Here is a 24,012-nt window from a genome sequence, read left to right as displayed (position 1 = left end):
ACTGATTCCACGAAATCCACTTCGGGATTTTTGATGACATTTGCAGGAGGAGCGGTCTCTTGGCAATCTAAGTTACAGAAGTGTGTTGCTCTATCAACCACAGAAGCAGAATACATAGCAATTACTGAAGCTTGCAAGGAAGCTTTATGGATAAAAAAGTTTCTACAATAATTAGGCTTGAAATAGGAAGGATATACTGTTTACTGTGACTGTTAGAGCGCCATTCACCTCTCCAAGAATTCAACATACCATTCTATATCCAAGCATATTGATGTGAGATATCATTGGATTCGTGATGTGCTTGAGTTGAAAGAATTATAGTTGGAAAAAATGCATACCAATGAGAATGGTTCAGATATGTTGACAAAGTCTTTGCCTAAGGAGAAGCTTGAAGCATGTAGGCGAAGAGCGGGCTTGGTACAACCCACCATATGTGTTGGAGGGGGAGAATTATTGGGTCCAGCCCTATGTGGGCTTAGACAATTGGGCTTATTGAGCCCAAATCAATAATAGAAGACATAAATTAAAAAAAGAGAGAGAGATAGGGTTTGGTGAGAGTGCAGCGTGCATGTGTGAGCATGCAGCGAGCAACGACGCACATAGAGAAAAGAAGAGAGAGAGAAATAGAGAGAGAAAGTAAGGTTTTAGAGATTTCTACTTGACGATCGGTGGCCAAATATTATCAGTTTTGGCCCAAATTTTATTTAGAGAATACTTGCAGCAAACTCTACAATCCTAATGGTGTTGATCTATAGTTTACCCTCTCTAAGGTACTTTCCTACTATATCTACTTTGTGAGACCTAAAATTCCCTAACGAGGAGATCCATCTATGTGATGAAGATATCTATTCCTGAGCTAAGATCTATGATCTTGATGTTATTGTGATCCTCTGATTATTCTAGAGAAGACCGATTGTAAACCTGTTATCATTACTATTGATAATAGAAGTTTGAGGTGGACTACGGTCCTATGGTTTTTTTCACATTGGGTTGTCCACGTTAAAAAGATTTGGTCTCACTGTGTGATTGATTTATACTCTATTATTTATGCTGTGTGCTGGTTGATATTTTATTTAGATATCAAGTTGATATTTTGATGAGGAACCCATTTTGATACATAAAGAGGGAAAAGAATATTCCGCTTTAATAGGTTTTTCCCAACAAGTGGTATAAGAGCATTAGGTTATTTGGTGCTAGTTTTTCTTGTGTAATTGAAATGGAGCAGTCAGATGATATGATTAAATTGAACTCATCAAATTATTCCACTTGGAGGCGTATAATGGAAGATTTGCTTTATTGCAAAGATTTGTATAAGCCCATCAAGGTTAAAGACAAACCTTCTGCTATGGACAATGAAGAATGAGAAGTTCAACATAGAAAAGCTATTGCCTATATTAGAAGATGGATGAATATAAACTTGCATGACCATATTTCAGATGAAACAAGAGCTGATGTTGTTTGGCAAAGGTTAGAAAATCTCTTTGCGAAAAAGACTGTGGGAAATAGAATTTCTCTCCTTAGAAGGCTTGTAAATTTGAAGTATAAAGATGGTGGTGGTAACATTATTGAGCACATAAGCCGATTTCAGAATCTTGCAAACAAGTTGGTTGCTTTGAAAATGAATATAGATGATGATATGCAAGGATTATTACTTCTCAACTCTTTACCAGAAAGTTGGGAAACGTATGTGGTGACTATTTGCAACTCCACGCCAGAGGGAACTCTAACTATAGATATGGTTAAAGACAGTTTGCTAAATGAAGATGCTAGAAGGAAAGAACAGGTTGAATCTTCTTCTAGGGCATTCGTTATTGAAAAATAAGAAAGACGTGGAAGAAGTTATAGTAAAAATCCTTAGAGTCTGGGTCCAATTCCTTCACCTGTAGTTCATGATGATCATTGGGGAGATGAACAAGAAGATTGTGGTGAGAATACTAGTGATGATACACCTATTGTTGATGATGTTGAACCAACTGAACAAGCACTTCCAACACCAGTTGAGATTCTATTGAGAAGATCCACTAGAGAGCGACAACCATCTAATAGATATCCTCCACATGAGTATGTTATGCTTACTGACGGGGGAGAGCTAGGAACTTACCAAGCTATTCTACATGAGAATAAGAATGAGTGGGTTAAAGCCATGCAAGAAGAGATGAGATCCTTGCTTGAGAATCACACCTATGACTTGGTAAAGTTACCTAAAGAGAAGAAAGCTCTCAAGAATAAGTGAGTTTACAAATTGAAGACTGAAAACTATTAGCTCACAACAAAGATACAAGGCACGACTAGTTATGAAAGGATTCAGTCAAAAGAAAGGTATTGACATTGAAGAATTATTTTCTCCAGTTGTGAAAATGTCCTATATCCGAGTTGTTCTTGGTTTAGCTGCCCGCTCGAATTTAGAAGTTGAGCAACTTGATGTAAAAACAACATTTCTTCATGGTTATTTGGAAGAAGAAATTTACATGGAGCAACCAGAAGGTTTCAAAGTCAAGGAAAAAGAAAATCTAGTGTGTAAGCTTAAGAAAAGCTTATATGGACTCAAACAGGCACCTAAACACTAGTACAAGAAGTTTGATTCCTTTTTGATGAGCCAATGATATAATAGAACCACATCTGATCATTGTGTGTATATGAAGAAATTTTCAAATGATGATTTTATTATTTTACTGCTATATGTGGATGATATGCTGATTGTTGGTCATGATGTTGGAAAAATTGGAAAGCTTAAAAGAGAGCTAAGTATGGTTTTTACCATAAAAGACTTGGGATCGGTGAAATAAATACTTAGCATGAAGATTCTTCGTTATACGAAGAAAAGAAAGATTTGGCTATCTCAAGAGACTTATATTGAAAAGGTTCTTGAAAGATTCAACATGAGTAAAGCCAAAGCAGTTTGTTCTCCACTTGTAGGTCATTTCAAGCTTCATTCGAAACAATGTCCTACAAGAGAGAAAGCAAAAGAAGAAATGTCCAGAGAGGGGGAGAATTGTTGGGTCCAACCCATATGTGGGCTTAGACAATTGGGCTTATTAAGCCCAAATCAATAATTGAAGGCAAAAATTAAAAAGAGAGAGAGATAGGGTTTGGTGAGAGTGCAGCGTGCGTGTGTGAGCGTGCAACAAGCGACGGCGCACATAGAGAAAAGAAGAGAGAGAGAAAGTAAGGTTTTAGAGATTTCTACTTAACGATCGGTGGTCAAATGTTCTCAGTTTTGGCCCAAATTTTATGTGGAGAATCCTTGCAGCAAACTCTACAATCCTAATAGTGTCGATCTATAGTTTACCCTCTCTAAAGTACTTTCCTGCTATATCTATTTTGTGAGACCTAAAATTCCCTTACGAGGAGATCCATCTATGTGATGAAGATATCTATTCTTGAGCTAAGATCTATGATCTTGATGTTATTGTGATCTTCTGATTATTCTAGAGAAGACCGATTGTAAACCTATTATCATTACTATTGATAGTGGAAGTTTGAGGTGGACTACGGTCCCGTGATTTTTCCCACATTAGGTTTTCCATGTTAAAAAGATTTGGTCTCACTGTGTGATTGATTTATGCTCTATTGTTTATGCTGTGCTGGTTGATATTTTATTTGGATATCAAGTTGATATTTTGATGAGTAACCCATTTTGATACATAAAGAGGGAAAAGAATATTTCGCTTTAACAGGCTTTTCCCAACAGATCTCTCATAGATTGCAGTGATAGCCATGGTGGACTACGGCCAAACACTTCCACTGCCGAAGGCTCCTCCCCTAGAAGATTTTCCCCCAACTTCTCCTCTCCTCTCCTAAGTGGGTGTTAGATGACCAATAACCTGCGTTCATGCACAAGGTGACCCCTTCCCCTTAGTGCTGCATCCCTCTTTCTTCTCCCTCAGTGTAAAGAGAAGCAAGGAACAACACTGCCATCATCCCTTACGAGAAGAGTCAATTGCTAGATCTGTCGCCCCATTGATATCTTCATGCGTGACTACTATAGAAGCATGACACAAGCAGTAAACAACCTTGTCAAATCATTCGCGTACACACATGCTCAGTCTTTTATCCAGTCTAATGAAGACAAAATAAGAAAGAAGTACCATCATTGATTATCTACATAATATAAAAGATCATCGATGACTTGGCTTTGATAAGCCATTCCTTTTGTGACGAAATAGTCATAATCCATACTCTTAAAGGCTTACGAGACGAGTACAAGGAATTGTCAGTCACAATTCAAGCACGCAACTCACCAATGTCATTTTAAGAACTCTATGACAAGTTGATTGACTATAAATTGTATTTGAAGTGCGAGGACAAGTTGCCCGGACTAACCATCTCAACTCAAGTCAATCAAAAGTCTAAGTGGAAGAGCAACCAATACAATAAGGATGTCAACAAAGGTTTGTCCAAGATGTCTCCTAACTTTATGGGTCCCAAACAAACCCTCCTTTATCCATATCATCAACATTTCTATCAAGGTGGAAACTCCAAAAACCTTAAACCTTGGCGTCCTGACCTCACAAGCCAGCAAATATTTGTTTGTCAGTTGTGTGATAAAGTCGGACACTCCACGAAAGTTCATCCATCTTGACCTAGACACCCTACTCTATCACGGTGGCCTTAGGCGAATCTCATGACTACTTCGACTACTAGTTAATCTAGTTGAATTGTGGACTCTAATGCCTCTCATCACATCACCTCTGATCTTTAAAACTTGTCCATCCACAATAATTATGGCGGAAATGAAGGTATCATCATCGATGATGATAAAGAAATTCCTATTACTCATACTGGTTCTATAATACTTAATTCACATACTATAACTTTTACACTCGATGATGTTTTATATGTACCTCACATTAAACGACATTTTTGTTTCTCAATTCTGCAAATACAATAATACTTCAATCGAATTCTTTCCTGACTCTTTTCTTGTCACGAATTTGAGTAGGGGGACATCTTTGGTCCAAGGTCAGAATAGAGGCAATATTTATGAATAGTTGTCAACTCCACAAATAAACCAACCCACTATTCATTCTTCGATTGCAACTCCAATTGATGTGTGGCATTGTTGTATTGCTCATCCCTTGTCTCTTATCCAGTAGAAATTACTTTTTCATTATTCTCTTCTCATTTTTAAATCAAGTAGCTTTATAACTCATTGTGATGCTTGTCTTAGCAACAAAAGTCATAGATTGTCCTTTGGCACATCTTTCATATCATACTCTAAACTATTTGAAATTATTTATACTAATATTTGGGGCCTTGCCCCAACCATTTATTTTACAAATTTAGATTTTAAATAATTTTATAGATTATTTCATTAAGTACATATGCTATATCCTTTCCACCATAAATCTAAAGTTTTCATAATTTTTATCAACTTTAGAAAGTTGGTCAAGAACTACTTTTAGTTTACAATCAAAATAGTTTACTCTAATGGTGGAGGTGAATATTAAGCCTTGACATCTTGTCTCTCAACTTGTAGTATATAATATCTCAAGTCACTCCCATATACTCCTCAACTAATTGGCTCTACCGAATATAAACATTAGCTTATAATTGAAACTGATCTCACACTTCTATATTAGGCCTTTATGCCTCTATGCCTCTATGTCTATTTTATTAATCGTATGCTTACTTCAGTCCTACAATATCAATTTTCATTTGAAATACTATTTCATAAACCTCCAAACCTTTAGAAACTACAAATATTTAGTTGTCTATGTTATCCATGGTTACGTTTCTATGCCTCCTATAATATAACATCAAGATTTAAACCTTGCGTCTTCATAAGATACTTTCTTGAGAATAATGCTTTCCGATGCTATAACCCCCAAACCATGAGTCTACCTTCATAATGCTAGTCATAGGTGCCCAGCAAGCCAATCACGTGAGTGATGGCACGTGTGACTTGATACAGAATATTTTTGCTTATTATATTTTGGCGTATATCACTTTATAACTATTGCATAAATGCATATGTATAGTGATGTCCTTGGATTTGTGCAATGGGAATCGGATCGTGATGAGATCACGATAATGAGATCGATTCACCTTTAAACATATATCCTAAATAATCCCGGTCATAGGTTACTCGAGAAGGACATCGTGATAACCGGATAGACTGGTGTGCTGTATACCCGTCCATATGATGGATGCAGTTGGTCTCATAGCTGCTCGTGTAGGGACACTAGGGATACAGTACAGGTGCTCATTGGAGAATGAGTTCACTGATTGATCCGCTTACGGAATGCTGGATGGTTGATGATGCCTTATTGTCAGACAACGATTCCGTAGTCCTAGTGGTGTATCTGGTTCTTAGACTTGAGACACCAAGGATGTCCTGTATGAGTGCTCCACTCTTTGATACCAGACTTATAGGTTTGGCTGTTCCCAGATCTAGTACAGTTGGTCATTGGGAGTGGTAGTCGACATTACGAGGGCTATTGAGTGTCGATAGAGGATCATCCACTCTCGGTATCATGAGAGGAATATCCCATGTATTCTTGCTCAGACAAATCCCTGGCCAGGGTCATTCGGGTTGAGAGAGAAAGAGTTCTCCGGGAGAATCCGATTAGAGCGAGACTCACGTAGAAACTGTATGGGTCTGACAGCACCATGCTCGATATACGGTCTCTGGGATATTAGATGGATGAGGGACTATAGGTACATGGTAACTGAGGACAGACAGGTCCAATGGATTGGATTCCCCTGTATCGTCTGGGGACTACGGCGTAGTGGCCTAGTACTTCCGTAGTCGATGAGTTGAGTGAATCATTACAGAGATAATAATTCACTTAGTTAGAAGGAGTTCTGACAGGTATGACTCACGGCCAGCTCGATATTGGGCCTAGAGGGTCACACACATATGGTAGGCATTGCGATGAGTAGAGGTTCGGATATGAGATATCCGACGGAGCCCTTGTCTTATTGGATGCAGATCCAATACCCACTAGGGAAAAGGACCCATTAGGGTTTTGACACGGGATCTCTATAAATAGGAGGGATTCACAGCCTCATAGGCTAGAGTCTTTGCTTGCCCTTCCTATTTTCCTCTCCCTCTCCACCTCAGAGTAGGCCTGGAGTTTTGAGGAGCGTCGTCGCAACCCTGCTGTGTGGATCACCGCTAGAGAGGAGGACGCTTGACCTCCTTCACCCTCTCCTGAGGATCTGCAAGGAAACAGGGATATACGATCTCCCTAGGTAACACAATCTCTATACGCAGTTTTGTGTTTTGCGGATTTTGCGCACCAATCTTCGCACGACGACGAACATCTTTTTGGGAATCGGGGATTTTTGTTTTCTTGTTCTTCCGCTGCGCATATGATGTCGCCCCCCATGATTTCCCAAACAGTGGTATCAGAGCCAGGTTGTTCGTGCGAATGATTGGTTTTTGAACTGCGTGTGTTGTGTTTAGGAAGAATATTGACGTCAAAATCGTTGACGCAAAAGTGAGGAAGGGCAGCAACAGTTGCTGCCCTCGATCTGCATGCCTGCAGCCACCTGCAGCGGCAGCCGCAGCCGCAGCCAGGCAGCACAGCGCCGGCGCATGCGCAAGCGCTGTGCCTGCAGCAGCCGGCCGACGGTCTGCTTGCAGCAGGCTTGCTGCTGGCGGGGCTGGCAACCCACGAGCAGAGGCGCCGCAGGGCAGCGGCGCTTGCCGCCGAAAGAAAGCGGCGCCTGCCGCCGTAGGGCAGCGATGCGCGACGCCTGCCGCCGCTGCTCCCGCGGGCGAAACCCCGCAGGGGCGGCCGCCAGCGAGACAGCACCACCTGCGGGCGCTAACTCGCGGGCAGAACCGCCCGCGAAGGCGGCGGCGCCCGCGGGGGCGCCCACCTGCAGCGGCAGCGACCCCAGCGGGCGTGCCACCTGCAGGCGAGGGCAATGCCCTCGCCCTCGCCGCACAGGCCGCCACCAGCAGGGTGGCGGCGGCGGCGGTGCAGCAGCGAAAAGGGGAAAGGGTATTAGGGTTTTCTACGCAAAAGACAGTTTTGCCCCTCGGAATTTGAGAAATTCCAGTTTCTGTCTTTTGTCCAAATTACGAAAATACCCTTAGGAATTGAGAAATTCCCTATATATCCCTGATTTCAGAAAATATTAATTAATTAAAAGGTTTAGTTGATTATTATTTTTATTATCTAGTAGTCCTACATAATGACGATTATTTATACATGTGATGTATGATGAGTGGACGGATGATCATGGACCGTGTGATGTGTGTACTTGTGATTATTATTATTGAGGTCTGCGAACCTCCATTATATTTCTCGTTTATTGTCGGGCCTGCGTGCCTATGATTAAGTTGTAATCACATGAGGAGGCGCAGCGGGAGCGTGGAAGCCATAGCGGGACCCACGAGACGGACGATCGTGATGCATGAAGATGCATCAAGATGTCGACGGAACCAACGAGGACGAGATGGACGATCACAAGGCATGGAGATGCACCGTTGCACACATAGATCTTGATGTGAGTGATTAGGCCTACTGGCTCGGGCCTAATCATATTAGGTTGTGGTCCATGATCATCTGGTGTGATTGCTTATACACATACTAGATATGTATATATATTTGCATGCGATGTAGATATATATTAAATATGTATATGTGTGACATGTCATAATAGGAGACCAAATCATAGAAACATCTCTCGATAATATTAAGTCGGTAAACGTGAGGCAATTAGATTGACCCACGTGGCCTTCCATCGTTATGAGTAGGAACCGAATCCCGGTGTAGGTTGAGTTGGTCGAGTCCCTCGAGACTCACCTATATCGCGATTCGCTATCTTGCTTACGACATAGAGATGTCACCGGTGACCTGAGGGCATGATATGCTTGGTCGAGTCCCTCGAGGGTATATCATCAAATCAGACTCATCTTGTAACGAAGGTGTTGACTTAACCGAGCATCATGGTTGGTCGAGTCCCTCGAGGCCATGGTGATTCGGAGGCCGAACAAGACGGGAATCACAAGGAGTTGTGATCGGCAAGAGTTGTCTACCTTTTAGGCTTAGTGTGATTGGTCGAGTCCCTCGAGGTTACACTAAGACGCTGATTGGATCCTGATCCCCACTAGAAGTCTGCCGGAGACTTCCGTTTCACGTGCTGAGGGTGTCGCGTGACTCGTTAGTAAAATAGTGGGAGCATATTAAGATAGAAGTCCATATCTTGATTGTTTATTTCTTGCAAAATCTGCATGTTATTCATTTTTGCTACATCTTTATTTTCAGAAAATGTCGCTTTCAAATCCCTTACGTGGCATACTTGATGTCAACCGCCTCACTGGTCCAAATTATACGGACTGGCTCCGTAACTTGAGAATTGTTCTCACAGCGGAGAAAATCGTGTACGTCCTTGATACAGTGATGCCTACGCCCGAAGAAGGGGCAAGCGAGGATGAGATCGCTCGCTACGTGAAGTACATTGATGACTCCACTCTTGCTCAGTGCTATATGTTGGGCTCTATGACTCCAGAGTTACAGAGACAACATGAAAAGATGGATGCCAGATCCATTCTCCTACATGTCCGTAAATTGTTTGAGGAACAGGGAAGGACTCAACGATATGAGATATCCAAGAGCCTTTTCCGCGCTAGGATGACTGAGGGGACACCGGTTCAGAACCATGTCCTAAAGATGATTGAGTGGATAGAGAAACTCACAGGTCTAGGAATGGTCCTAGAGGATAACTTGTGTGTGGACATTGTGCTTCAGTCCCTACCAGATTCCTTTTCACAGTTCATAATGAACTTTAATATGAACAAGCTTGAGGTGACTCTCCCAGAGCTCCTCAATATGTTGAGGGAGGCAGAGAGTACTATTAAGAAAGAGAAGCCAGTTTTCTACACTGGTGAGACCAGAAAGAAAAGGAAAGCAGAAAGGTCCCTTAAGAAGGGAAAGGGCAAGGGCAAACAAGGTAAAGCAAAGGTTGCTAAGAAAGACCCAGCAAAGGACAAAGGCCAGTGCTTCCACTGTGGTAAAGATGGGCATTGGAAGAGAAACTGCAAAGAGTACCTTGCAGAAAGGGCGAAACAAAAGCTTGATGAAGCTTCAGGTACATTCATGATCAGTCTCCATTTGTCAGACTCTTATGATAACACATGGGTATTGGATACCGGTAGTGCTTATCATATATGCAATTCGTTGCAGGTTCTGGCAAGGCCTAGGAGACTAGAGAGAGGCGAGATGGACCTCAAGATGGGTAATGGAGCAAAAGTTGCTGTATTAGCTGTTGGCGAGGTCGCCCTACATCTGCCTAGTGGAGCTTTTATTGCATTAGATGCATGTTATTTTGTTCCTTCTATTATCAAAAACATTATCTCCATTTCATGTTTAACAGTTAGTGGATATAAATTTGTTTTTGAGAACAATGGTTGTTCGATATTATTAGATGATAAGATCATCACAAAAGGAACATTGCATAATGGTTTATTTATGTTAGACACCACTCCACATATCATGAATATAAATATGTCCAAAAGGAAACGAGATGAGTTGAACAGTGCATACCTGTGGCATTGTAGGCTAGGTCACATCCATGAAAGAAGGATTCAAAAGTTGCTAAATGATGGATATCTAGATCCATTCGACTATGTGTCATATGCAACTTGTGAGCCTTGCATTCGTGGAAAACTGACCAACTCTCCATTTAGTGGAACTGGAGAGAGAGCCACTGAGTTGTTGGAACTCATACATAGTGATGTATGTGGACCCATGTCAACTCATGCCATTGGAGGTTACTCCTACTTCATTACATTTACTGATGATTTCTCAAGGTATGGATATGTGTACTTAATGAAGTACAAGTCCGAGGCCTTTGAGAAATTCAGAGAGTATAAGAATGAGGTGGAGAACCAGACTGGAAAGAGTATCAAAACTCTTCGATCAGATCGAGGAGGTGAGTACTTAAGTACAGAGTTTACTCACTTCCTCAAGGACCATGGGATATTATCCCAATGGACACCTCCTTATACACCTCAGCTCAATGGTGTCTCTGAAAGGAGAAATCGTACATTATTAGATATGGTACGGTCCATGATGAGTTTCGCTGACCTACCCATCTCATTCTGGGGATATGCCCTAGAAACCGCAGCTTACCTTCTGAACAGAGTTCCAACTAAGTCGGTGGTGTCTACACTATATGAGATATGGAAAGGGAAGAAGCCTGATCTTAAAGTAGTTAAGATTTGGGGCTGCTCTGCCCATGTTAAAAGACACAACCCCGATAAGTTAGAATCAAGGACAGGGCGATGTAAATTTGTGGGATACCCCAAGGAAACTTGTGGGTATTACTTCTATCATCTCGAGGACCAAAAGGTCTTTGTAGCTAAGAGAGCAGTGTTCCTTGAGAAGGAACACATTCTTGACGGAGACAGTGGGAGAATGATAGAATTGAGCGAGGTTGGAGAACCAAGCTCAAGCACCACTCTACAGCCCGAGTCTGTTCAGGTATCTAATACACAAGTTTCAACTTTACGCAGGTCTGATAGAGTATCCCATCCTCCTGAGAGATATGTGGGACATATTAGAGCAGAGGATGTAGAGGATATTGATCCTCAGACCTACGAGGAGGCTATTATGAGTATAGACTCCGGGAAGTGGAAAGAAGCCATGAATTCTGAGATGGATTCTATGTACTCCAATAAGGTTTGGAACCTAGTTGATGCACCCGAAGGTATTGTACCCATCGGTTGCAAGTGGATCTTTAAGAAAAAGATCGGAGTAGATGGAAAGGTAGAGACCTATAAAGCAAGGCTAGTGGCTAAGGGGTATCGTCAAAGGCAAGGTGTTGACTACGACGAAACTTTCTCACCCGTAGCAATGCTAAAATCCATCAGAATTCTATTGGCTATTGCAGCACACTATGATTATGAGATCTGGCAGATGGATGTGAAAACCGCATTCCTCAACGGGAACCTGGAGGAGGAGGTGTATATGATGCAACCTGAGGGATTCGTGTCCAAGAACTGCCCAGATAAGGTGTGTAGGTTGCTTAGATCCATTTATGGACTAAAGCAAGCTTCCCGAAGTTGGAACATAAGATTTGATGAGGCAATCAGATCTTATGACTTCGTTAAGAACGAAGATGAGCCTTGTGTATACAGAAAGGTAAGTGGGAGCGCTATTAGCTTTTTGGTGTTATATGTGGATGACATCCTCATCATTGGGAATGACATAGGAATGCTATCCACAATAAAAGCTTGGTTATCTAGACACTTCTCCATGAAGGACTTAGGAGAAGCATCTTATATCTTGGGGATTAGAATCTATAGAGATAGATCCAAGAGGATGCTTGGCTTGTCCCAGTCCAGGTACATAGAAATCATTGTCAAAATGTTTGGCATTGAAAATTCTAAGAAAGGGCGAACATGGATATGATACCTTATGCCTTAGCAATATGGTATATCATGTATGCCATGCTATGTACTAGGCCTGATATAGCGCATGCTCTGAGTGTCACGAGCAGGTATCAGGCGGATCCAGGCTTGGAGCACTGGAAAGCAGTAAAGTGTATCCTTAAGTACTTGAGAAGGACTAAGGATCTTTTACTAGTATATGGAGGTAATAGCCTTAAGGTTGAAGGCTACACTGACTCAAGTTTTCAGTCTGATGTCGATGATAGCAAGTCGAATTCAGGGTATGTGTACACCTTGAATGGAGGAGCAGTGTGCTGGAAGAGTTCCAAGCAAGATACCACTGCTAACTCGACCACAGAGACGGAGTACATTGCTGCATCGGATGCAGCAAAGGAGGGAGTCTGGGTGAAGAAGTTCATCACAGATTTGGGAGTCGATACAGATAGCGACAAGTCGACTTCCTTATATTGCGACAACTATGGGGTGATTACTCAAATAAGGGAACCCGGGTCTCATCAGAAGTGTTCTGAGGAGGTTCCAGCTTATCAGAGAGATCGTAACCCGATGATATGTAGCAGTGGAAAGAGTTCCACCCGAAGATAACATTGCAGATCCATGGACAAAGCCGTTGTCTCAGATTGTCTTTGAGCGTCACAGGAGTCTGATGGGGATCAAACACATAGGTGATTGGCTTTAGGTCAAGTGGGAGATTGCTAGTCATAGGTGCCCAGCAAGCCAATCACGTGAGTGATGGCACGTGTGACTTGATACAGAATCTTTTTGCTTATTATATTTTGGCGTATATCACTTTATAACTATTGCATAAATGCATATGTATAGTGATGTCCTTGGATTTGTGCAATGGGAATCGGATCGTGATGAGATCACGATAATGAGATCGATTCACCTTTAAACACATATCCTAAATAATCCCGGTCATAGGTTACTCGAGAAGGACATCGTGATAACCGGATAGACTGGTGTGCTGTATACCCGTCCATATGATGGATGCAGTTGGTCTCATAGCTGCTCGTGTAGGGACACTAGGGATACAGTACAGGTGCTCATTGGAGAATGAGTTCACTGATTGATCCGCTTACGGAATGCTGGATGGTTGATGATGCCTTATTGTCAGACAACGATTCCGTAGTCCTAGTGGTGTATCTGGTTCTTAGACTTGAGACACCAAGGATGTCCTGTATGAGTGCTCCACTCTTTGATACCAGACTTATAGGTTTGGCTGTTCCCAGATCTAGTACAGCTGGTCATTGGGAGTGGTAGTCGACCTTACGAGGGCTATTGAGTGTCGATAGAGGATCATCCACTCTCGGTATCATGAGAGGAATATCCCATGTGTTCTTGCTCAGACAAATCCCTGGCCAGGGTCATTCGGGTTGAGAGAGAAAGAGTTCTCCGGGAGAATCCAATTAGAGCGAGACTCAAGTAGAAACCGTATGGGTCTGACAGCACCATGCTCGATATACGGTCTCTGGGATATTAGATGGATGAGGGACTATAGGTACATGGTAACTGAGGACAGACAGGTCCAATGGATTGGATTCCCCTGTATCGTCTGGGGACTACGGCGTAGTGGCCTAGTACTTCCGTAGTCGATGAGTCGAGTGAATTATTACAGAGATAATAATTCACTTAGTTAGAAGGAGTTCTGACAGGTATGACTCACGGCCAGCTCGATATTGGGCCTAGAGGGTCACACACATATGGTAGGCATTGCGATGAGTAGAGGTTCGGATATGAGATATCCGACGGAGCCCTTGTCTTATTGGATGCAGATCCAATACCCACTAGGGAAAAGGACCCATTAGGGTTTTGACACGGGATCTCTATAAATAGGAGGGATTCACAGCCTCATAGGCTAGAGTCTTTGCTTGCCCTTCCTATTCTCCTCTCCCTCTCCACCTCAGAGTAGGCCTGGAGTTTTGAGGAGCGTCGTCGCAACCCTGCTGTGTGGATCACCGCTAGAGAGGAGGACGCTTGACCTCCTTCACCCTCTCCTGAGGATCTGCAAGGAAACAGGGATATACGATCTCCCTAGGTAACACAATCTCTATACGCAGTTTTGTGTTTTGCGGATTTTGCGCACCAATCTTCGCACGACGACGAACATCTTTTTGGGAATCGGGGATTTTTGTTTTCTTGTTCTTCCGCTGCGCATATGATGTCGCCCCCCATGATTTCCCAACACATAATGCTTTCACAAGTCTACCTTTCCTTCCTAAAATCATGAGTCTCCTACTGTGCAAGCCACTCCAACAAACATTCAGCACTAGAGTATAACTCTGATCTTGTCAGATGAGCCTCCCATGACACCGTCCAGTTCTTCCCCTCAAGATCCACACTCTACTGCTACTATAGTTCAGTAGTTGCCCATTCTCTCAATTCTTTCTCCACTCCATTCTTAAGTTTCCCTCATTAATGAGATAATACATTCAGAAACACAACCATTGTCTTGACCTCCTTCTAGACCCAATGACACTAAAGCACCTCAGCCTAACCTATCTCGTGTCAATGACTCTCCACTGCCTATACTAATAACACAATCTTGCAATTCCATAGCATCTGAACATCTAATGACAACACATTCCAAAAGTGATACTTTTAAACTATGTCAAGTCCTTAACCTATATACTATCACAAAATCCTTACTTAAGACTATTGAATCCACCACATTTACTCAAGCCCAAAAATCTCCATATTGGTGTAAAGCTATGTATGAAGAATATGATGCACTCCTCCATAACTCAACATGGAACCTTGTACCTTTTCATCACACACACAATATCATCGGGTGTAAGTGGATCTTTCGAGTTAAGCAGAACCTAAATAAATCTGTTGCTAGATATAAAGTACATCTAGTCGCCAAAGAGTTTCATCAATGACCTGGTGTTGACTTTACTAAGATATTTAGTTCTATTGTTAAACCCACAACAATCTAACTTATCTTGAGTTTGGCCACCACTAAAGGCTGGCAATTATGACAATTTGATGTTAACAATGCCTTTTTATATAGGACTCTAATTGAAGATGTTTTTATGTAGCAATTGTTAGGATCAGAGCGGCACTAAGAGGGGAGGGGGTTGAATTAGTGCAGCGGATTAAAACTTGTAAGTTTGAAACCGAATTCGTAAATGCGAGGAGATTTCGATTCGATAATAACTTGAGTAAAGTGAGAAGATAAAAATGAAAGCTTGTTGTAGTGTAAATAATAATTTCAGAAAGGTAAGTACTCATACATTCAAGAAACACACTAATTTAAAGTGGTTCAGTCAAATGACCTACATTCACTTGCGAAGCCTTCTTCAATGAGGCTCCCAACTTCAACTAGCAAATCACTTTGAAGGGAAAGGACAAATACCCCTCTTACAACTTTTACAAGTGGTTTACACTCTTATAAATTTTTAACGAAAAGGAAGGAGGTGAACACTCAAGTAATTGAAAATAAGGCTTGCTAAAAACTTTACAAAGGCTTTTGTCTCAATCTATTACTACTCAAAAAGTTGTATTCTCTACTGAGAATTGAGGGATATTTATAGGCCCTAAGAAGATTCAAATTTGGACTCCAAATTTTGAATTCTCTTGGGTTCCCGATGTTGGCAATGCCATCGCCTATCAGTGGCGGTGCCACCGATTGTTAATGTCTGACACTAACAGTATACTGGTGATGCCACCGCCCAATCTGGCAGTACCACCACTCGATCCTCAAGTTCTGGGCGGTGCCACCACCTAGTCTGACGGTTCCACCGCCCGACCTTACCGGTCATTGGTTAGGTTTCAAATTCGACCTAAACCAAGTCATATTTGGGCCCAGTTGCCCCTAACCAGGATATAGGATTATCCCTTAACCCTAACCCTAATTACATACAAACTATGCAACTGGAAACATAGTCCTAAGCAAGTTTTTTAACCAGCAAATGACAAGTCTCCTTTCGGCGAGCTATCCGGTGATCTTCTGGCGGACTTCCGATACACCCTCAGATTTCTTCCGATGGACTCCCAACAGGTTCTCAATCTTATGGCAAGTTCAGCGAGTAGCCGAACCTTCTCGGTGATCTCCACGAACCTCCGATAATTTCTTCGGCGGACTTCCGAAAGTCCTTGATTTCTTCTCGGTTGGTTCCGACTACATCTCCGATGAATATTCGGATTCTAAAACACTCATCGAACTTGACTCCGGTATCTTTGCTTTATGTTTTTAGGCTATCGTAGTTAATCCTGCATACTTAACTCAATAATATGGATTAGATCAATTAATCCATCAATTGATTTTATCATCAAAATCTGAGATTCAATAGCAACATCTTAGTTTCATCCATTCTCAGTGTCCAAGGCATGTTTGCAAACTACAAAACGTTATTTATGCACTTCGTTAGGCTCCAAGAGCCTAGAACACCAAATTTGGTTCATTTTTTATTTTAACTAGCTTTATCAACTCCAAGTCTAATACCTTATTATTTTTTTTGACGATAAAATAGAGACACAATATATCTTCTAGTACATGTGGATGACACTATTGTCATGAATAATAATCCTATAGAGATCCAAGCATTCATCAAGCAATTGACAAATCGATTCTTCCTTAAAGATATAGGAAGTTACTTTTTAGAAGTAGAAGCAACATATATATATCTTTAGGCCTCTTCCTATCACAAAAAAAAATATATTCAAGATTTATTATTAATCTAGGGCACAAAAGAGGTTACAACTCCCCTCTCTACTAGTGAATCACTCAAATTATGTGATGGAAGTCCTACTATGGAACCCACTTAATACCAATAAGTAGTTAGCTCCTTATAGCACTTAGCTCTTACTCATCTAGATATCTTATTTGTGGTCAATAAATTATCTTAATTCATGCATTGACCAAATATTACGCATTGGTTTGCAATAAATTATCATAATTCATGCATCGACCATCTATTACGCATTGGTCTGCAATCAAATGAATCCTACGATATCTTAAAGGGACCTTCAATCATGACCTATTTCTCCGCAAACACTCTCCACTTTATTTTCATACCTTTACTAATGCTAATTGAGCAGGAAACTTTGATGATAGAATATCCACGTCGGGGTATATTGTCTTCCTTAGTGCTAATCCAATCAGTTGAAGTTCTAAGAAGCAAAAGATAGTCACACGGTCTACAACTGAAGTTGAATATTGTGCTATCGCCACCATTATTGCAAAACTCAATTGGGTCACGAATCGGCTCAAGGAACTCAACATCGACTCCACTCTTACTTTTACAATATATTGTGATAATGTTGGAGCTACCTACTTATGCACCAATCTAGTGTTCTACTCCCCCATGAAACATATTATCATTAATTTTCACTTTATATGAGATCAAGTTGTCCGACATCGACTATGTATTTCTCATGTATATATGGTTGATCAACTAACAGACTCATTTATGAAGCCTCGCCCGTAAGCTATTTTCATTGCATTGGTCCAAGATTGGGATCCTTGATAAGAGCACCATCTTGTGAGAGCATTATTGTAGATAAGATTTTTTCAACTACATAACCAAGTCTCGCTGCTTTGTTAAAAAAAATTCTCTCTCCTAACTTAGATAAATAGGGAGAACATATCAATAAACTTTATAAAAATATATCTTCTATCAATGACCAATCTCACCTAGTTAAAAAAAAAAAACTTCAGTGGAAAATTTTCCATCGGGAAACGATAATAATATCATTTTCTTCATAAGTTGATCCTGAGGAAGTCAGAGGAAGCATAGTGTTAAGCATTCTGATGATATAAGAAAGAGTTCTAAGGAAGCCAAGGAAGCTTAGCCAAAATCACATATTATATAACAAGTAACAAGATATATCAATTAGCAGATTAAAAAAAAACACACACACAAAAGATAATGAAACGATTACTAACTTCTCATATCATGGATGCCGCCAAGGAGGTTGTTCAGATTCAAAATATTCAAATATAATCTCCTCATGATCCACGTGGATGCCTTTATCAAAGAAAACTTTAGCAGAAGAAGACGATGAATCTGATAAGCATGCACCTTTGTCCTTCCTTGGTAGGTTGGGGCAGTAACATTGAGAAGATTGAGAGAGAACCCAAAGAAGACACAGATTTTGCTGTCTTGTTCCCCTCATAATCTCTGGCTGACTGTCCACTCAGATTGCAATATTTAGTACTCCTCGATATTCCAAATAATTGCACAGCAGCGCAAAGTATGCAGTGAATTCATGACAACCATTCCGCAGCCTTGTAGAATTGTAAAAAGCTTGTGTCTTCACTTCCAACCCAAAGCAACCAAGCTCTTCATACCATTGCCAAATGCTTTTCAAGGAGATGTTAGGAATCTCGTGCCAGCTATCTTTGAGTCGTTCATGAGAACAACTGTTGCAGCTTCTGTCCAATAACTGGAGCAGCAGAAAAAAGAAATTTCTCAAAGTCAGCAACCGGACTGCCAGGTACCAGTTGAACACTTTCTACTCCAGTTTGCAATTCATAGGCATCCTTAACAGCTCCTACTATCTTGTCTAAATCGGTCTCAAAACCAATAAATTCCTTGTCTTCTTCTGTCTTGTGTGTTTGGCAGTTGATCACAGCATGTACATCAACTTCAGTTGAATTTGGGTAGGTGCTCAACTTGTTAGCCAACTTTTTAGCTTCAGAATTTGAGATATCTCCATCTTTATTCACATCCTCCACTTGAGCAGTCTTTGGATATGAATGATCAAGAGACTGTTTCATCCATGACAGAAACCTTTAACCAGTCTAAATTGCCCATATCAGAAGCTATCAAATCTTTCCTCCCTACTGGGAGTCACTTCTGTATTGCAGATCCATTACTGCTCAAGCTGTTAGCTTCTCTGTGACTTTCAATATTCGGTTCTGTGCATCGATAGTCTTCAATACCTACACCGGAAAGATCTTCCTGAATATATCCTTGGAGTGCTTAGTGGTGTCACTCTCACAATTAGCGTCAATCTGCCTCTGACCAAACTGATTTGATGTAGTTGGCATTTGGTCAATTTCACTAAATGTAGCTGGCACATCTAAATGACGGATCCCATCACCTTGTGGTGCTGCCTCCATGAGAACATTTATTTCCTTCTCTGAGCGTCCCAGACAACAGTCAATACTGTCAGTCAGCTTAGACAAACATCTTTGGGAAGAGCTGTTGCTATGTGATCTTAATCCTGTGCTACTATGTTTGTTAAGACCCTCAAATGGTGAATTATGCTGGCATTCTTTCTGCTGAAAATGATGCTTTGGAGAATTGGGCGTGTCACCCTTACCAATGTAACATCCACTCGAGATAATTTGTTTTTTGCACTTTCAAATGTGGCTTTAGATAGAGTATAACTTGTCTTAGCCCCTCTTGGCTTGGCTCTGCTTTAGGGCATTTGCAGGTTTTTCCACTCTGCTTTTGCTTTTGCCCAATAAATTTGTCAGGATTCATTTTCATCTTGGTATCCTTTGATGAAACATCATGGTGAGCATACAAAACACTGACATTGTTAGCTTTGGAAACACAATATATTTTTTTTTTTTTGAACCTTCTGCCATATGGAGTAATTAATTACTTTTAATAAAACTATATATGTTCCTTTGTGTAGAGAAATCTTGTTCTCGAAGAGGACTATTCGTTGCCGAATGAGTTCTCTTGTCATAATTATTGATGTGTAGGGGTATACGGTAGCTAAAGAGAAACCAATCTCCTCCTTTTTCTCAAAAGAATTTTTTTTAAAAATATTTAATTTAATAATATATTATTTAAAGGATAAGGTAATTACTTGGAGGATAAGTGATTCATGTTTGAAAATAACTTTTTTTTTTTATAGAAAAGGTCCTTTAAAATTAAAAGTTGGTTGCTTTTTAAGTATTATTTATAACTAAGGTTAGATGTGAGAAGAACCTTTTTTTTGTTAGTATTCATGCATATGTCAGTGTGTATAGATTTAGTCAATCGAGAGAGATTTTTTTATATATTTTATTATTCTGACATAGTAGAAAATTTCAATTTCTTTACACTATGAGTATAATTTCGATTTGTGCAAAATTAAGTAAATTTTGTGATATTATGTCTGGTCTGTTTCTTCTTACCATCACATTCGTCTCACTCTAAAAAAATTCATTATCAATATCTAATGTAGTTATTGATGATTAATTATTTTTTCTCCATTGAGGCATGTAATTACTATTAATTTAATAAGATATAGAAAAAGAGTAAAAAAGATTGCATTATAGTTTCCAGTTTATAATGTCAATTAGTGTGGGGCATTCAGTGATTCGGAGACATGACCTTCAAGAAGGCGGCACCACCATGAACAGTTTGAAACATGTCTCCACTGATGTAACTCCTGCAACCAAACCATGCCATGAACGTATAAGATAATGCTTCTTCTTCCTGGCTAGGTTGCTACTTATGATCAAAGAACAAGATCATGGTGGACCTGGCGTGCGTTGGGCACCGGAGATAACATGAGGGCGGTCATAGTTGATGCCCTTGATGTGTGGGTGCTTGATCATTTGGAGGGATGATGCGCCGTCATTGCCATCGACATTGACGAGCACCTCCATGTTGTCAAAGCCACTGTAGACACGGAGTAAATACTTGACGATACTGCTGGGGTGGCCTCTCAAGCCCTCATTGAACACCTTGCTGAACCATGGATCAGAACCCGTGTAATCGAATACCAACATCCCGTAGGCAGCCTTAGAAGGGAAGCCGCCCTCGAGACTGAATCCTTCAAATAGTGCCTGAGATTGATTGTTTTGGTGTTTTTGCATGATGACTACTTAGCCTTAGCTGCTACCAATCACTAGGAGAAAAGCTACAGTAAATGTGCCTAGAAGATCTCAAATCTATCCTCCTACTTCTAAATTACCATGTATCCACAAATATCTTATCCTGCAGCAACAAAGCCAAAGCAGCCATGGACACACCATCCTCGTTCTTGTTCCGGTACTTGCAGATGGGAGGTGCGCCGTACTTCCTCGTAGGGCGGCCATCGGCTCCGGTTTGGACGGTGCAGCTGACGACAGTGTCGGGGGCGAGCAAGCGGAGCATTCGGTCCACCATCGTGGCCGCCTGCGGGTTCTCGGTCGGCAGCCGGGCAACGATCTCAACCGGGCTCAACATGGCGCCCGGGCCGGCCTCGACGATGATGTCGAGTTGCCGGAGCTCGATAGCGGCCTTGATGGTGAAGGGGAGGGCGTGCAGCTGCTCGCTAGCTGTAAGGCACACGCGCCTGCCTCCTCCTCGAGCGTCAGCTACTGGATGCTCTTGGTGGATGCCATACTACAAGCTAGCTAGCTAGTTTGCAGAACACGTGATGGTGGAATACTATGAGACGAGGAAGACTGGTTGAGCTTGGGGTGGTATAAGAGGGGGTTTCCATCCAGATTTATAGTGTGGAATTCCTCTCCTACAAAGAGGATCGTTCCCAATTCATATAGCTGGACAACAATCCGTAAGCAAAATGACATTGCAATTAGAGCCACTTGTATAAAGTGACATATGCATGTTATTTGTGTTATTGGTATTTCATTTGGCTTTGACTATCAGGGATGTATGCTTATTACTTTTAACGCCACCTAATGCTAATTAACTGTTCATGATCAAACTTTACGCATTTTTCACATAGTCATAAGACGAATCTGAGTAGTGTGCTTAAAAATAAGATAAAGGGAATAATTTATTTTGATAGAGTAAAAGGTGGTGAGGTTAAAGAACCAAATAACCTATTCTTGATTAATGCAATAAGTGGTGTTCTATCTTTTGTTGATTAGTGTCATGTGGTGGTAATAATTGGTGTTCTATTTTTACTGTAAAAATATGATTTAACTTCTTTTATCATTTAATATAATATTTTGATTAGTATCATAAAAGTGAAAAAGATTAATATTCACTTATAAGAGTATATAATATTATCAATCTTAACTTAAATAATTTGATTAGTAATTTATGTTAAATGAAGTAATATAAATTTTTATATCCATTATTTAACTCTACCAACCCATTTGGATATAAGATGAATACTATTGAATCTACGATGAAATCATTTGATATGTGTTTATGTTTTAATTTGCATTTTGAGTGATGCAGGATGCTTCGATCAGGATGAGACAATTAAAGCAGGAAAAATCATGTTGTGTCGTAGGAACATATCAGAAGATTAGACGTCGGGCCGATGGATCGGTCGACGTATCGATAGAAGGCTTCGAGCCGTGGACTTGTGCATCGAGCCAAGAAGAGCGAGTATTGCCCCAAGCATATCGGAGTTGCGGAGTCAATTGGCCGATTGGGGAATAGGCCGAAGGAGTGGACGATGCGCCGAAGAATCGGACAAAGCGTCGAGGGACCAATGACATGCCGGACAACTTAGTTAATTGCTTAGGATTAATTGTCTCGATCGAAGTTTTGTTTTAAGTGTACAGGATTAACTACGATGAAAGAAAGACATGCAGTAGGAGTTGCGCCGGAGTCAAGACTATCATCACGTTGGGAGTTCGAGAGCTCGACGGAAGTCCGGACGGTTGTTAGAGGTTCTGCGGGAATAAATCCGAGAAGTCCAGGAGCTTGCCAAAAGAAGCTCGTCGGAACTCGCCAAGTGGATCATCGCAAGTCCAAGAGTTTGCCGGAAGTCCGTCGGAGCATCGCCGGAGGTTCGTCAGATGTTTGCCGGAAGTTCGTCGGAAGCTCGCCGGAAGAAGCGATTGACGCACCAGAGCAAGCTATAGTAAATGTCTTAAGAATTATCGTAGTTAGCATGTAGATTAAGTTATGAATAGGAGGTGATCCCATTAACTTAATCTGGGGGCAATTGGGCCCTTGACAGACCTAAATTGAGTCGAATGGATCAACTCATTCGGACTAGAATTCCAACTAGGTAGTGGCACAGCCCAGGAGAGGGTCTCCTAGGAAAAGTGGGCGGTGCAACCGCCCCAAGCAGGCGGTGGCACCGCTTGGGCTCAGTCTCCGAGCGAGACTAGGCGGTGTAACCGCCCTTGACAAGCGGTGGCACCGCCAGGGCTTAGTCTTCGAGCGAGATTGGGCGGTGCAACGACCCTTGTCAGGCGGTGGTACCGCCTAGAGGCTCAGTCTTCGAGCTCTGCCAAGCAGTGGCACCGCCCAAAGGCTCAGTCTCCGAGCTCTGCCAGGCGGTGCAACCGCCCTAGTCAAGCGGTGCAACCGCCATACCCCGGAATTCCGGGAGATGACAGTTTTAATTTCAGAATTCAAACTGGTTTGGAGCCTATAAATACCCCTCCCATCCCTGGGTAAAATATACAAGCATAGAGAGATTAAAAGAGAGAAACGCTACTGCAATCTCTAGAATTTCTCTCCTCTAGCTTAAGTGTTAGAATTCTATTTAAGAGAGGAGAGTGAGTGCTTGTAAGGGTTGTCTCCTAAACCCGGTAAAAGGAGAAGAGGGGTGTAAGAAGGAGATTGATCTTCGCATAGTAAAGGAAGATCGTTAGTGGATGCCGGTGGCCTCGACGGAAGAGAAATCGGAAGAGTGGATGTAGGTCACGATTGATTGAACCACTATAAACTCTCGTCTTCTCTGGTTTGCATTTATTTTGAGCATCTTATCTTTACTGCAAACCTCCTCAATAGCTTACTGCCTTCTGCTCATTTATAAATATGTTTCTTAGTTAAGTA

The 24,012-nt window shown here is 41.4% G+C and overlaps 1 protein-coding gene and 1 pseudogene across 1 annotated transcript; both read right to left on the bottom strand.

The window, feature by feature from the left end:
• LOC103998359 (uncharacterized) overlaps positions 1-19,646 on the bottom strand; it is a 61,588-nt pseudogene extending 41,942 nt beyond the window's left edge.
• LOC135649057 (flavone O-methyltransferase 1-like) lies at positions 19,257-21,486 on the bottom strand. Its single transcript, XM_065167155.1, has 3 exons — positions 21,233-21,486; positions 20,798-21,006; positions 19,257-19,456 (listed from the first exon to the last, which is right to left on the bottom strand). Exons 1-3 carry the CDS (start codon positions 21,484-21,486, stop codon positions 19,257-19,259), a joined length of 663 nt encoding a protein of 220 aa, XP_065023227.1.
• Between the last annotated feature and the right edge of the window lie 2,526 nt (positions 21,487-24,012).

The sequence above is a fragment of the Musa acuminata genome, chromosome BXJ3-9 (assembly GCF_036884655.1).
Source record: "Musa acuminata AAA Group cultivar baxijiao chromosome BXJ3-9, Cavendish_Baxijiao_AAA, whole genome shotgun sequence".
Taxonomy (NCBI): domain Eukaryota; kingdom Viridiplantae; phylum Streptophyta; class Magnoliopsida; order Zingiberales; family Musaceae; genus Musa; species Musa acuminata.
Note: the sequence above shows the minus strand (reverse complement) of the source record. Positions and strands in the feature narration are given on the sequence as shown.

Excerpts from the sequence above, each read along its gene's own strand:
- LOC135649057 (XM_065167155.1), bottom strand. The coding sequence starts at position 21,486 with ATGTTGAGCCCGGTTGAGATCGTTGCCCGGCTGCCGACCGAGAACCCG. Across the intron at positions 21,007-21,232 it reads AAGATATTTGTGGATACATG|CAAGGTGTTCAATGAGGGCT; the intron begins GTAATTTAGAAG and ends TCCATGGTTCAG. Across the intron at positions 19,457-20,797 it reads CGGTGCCCAACGCACGCCAG|AGAAGGAAATAAATGTTCTC; the intron begins GTCCACCATGAT and ends TGGGACGCTCAG.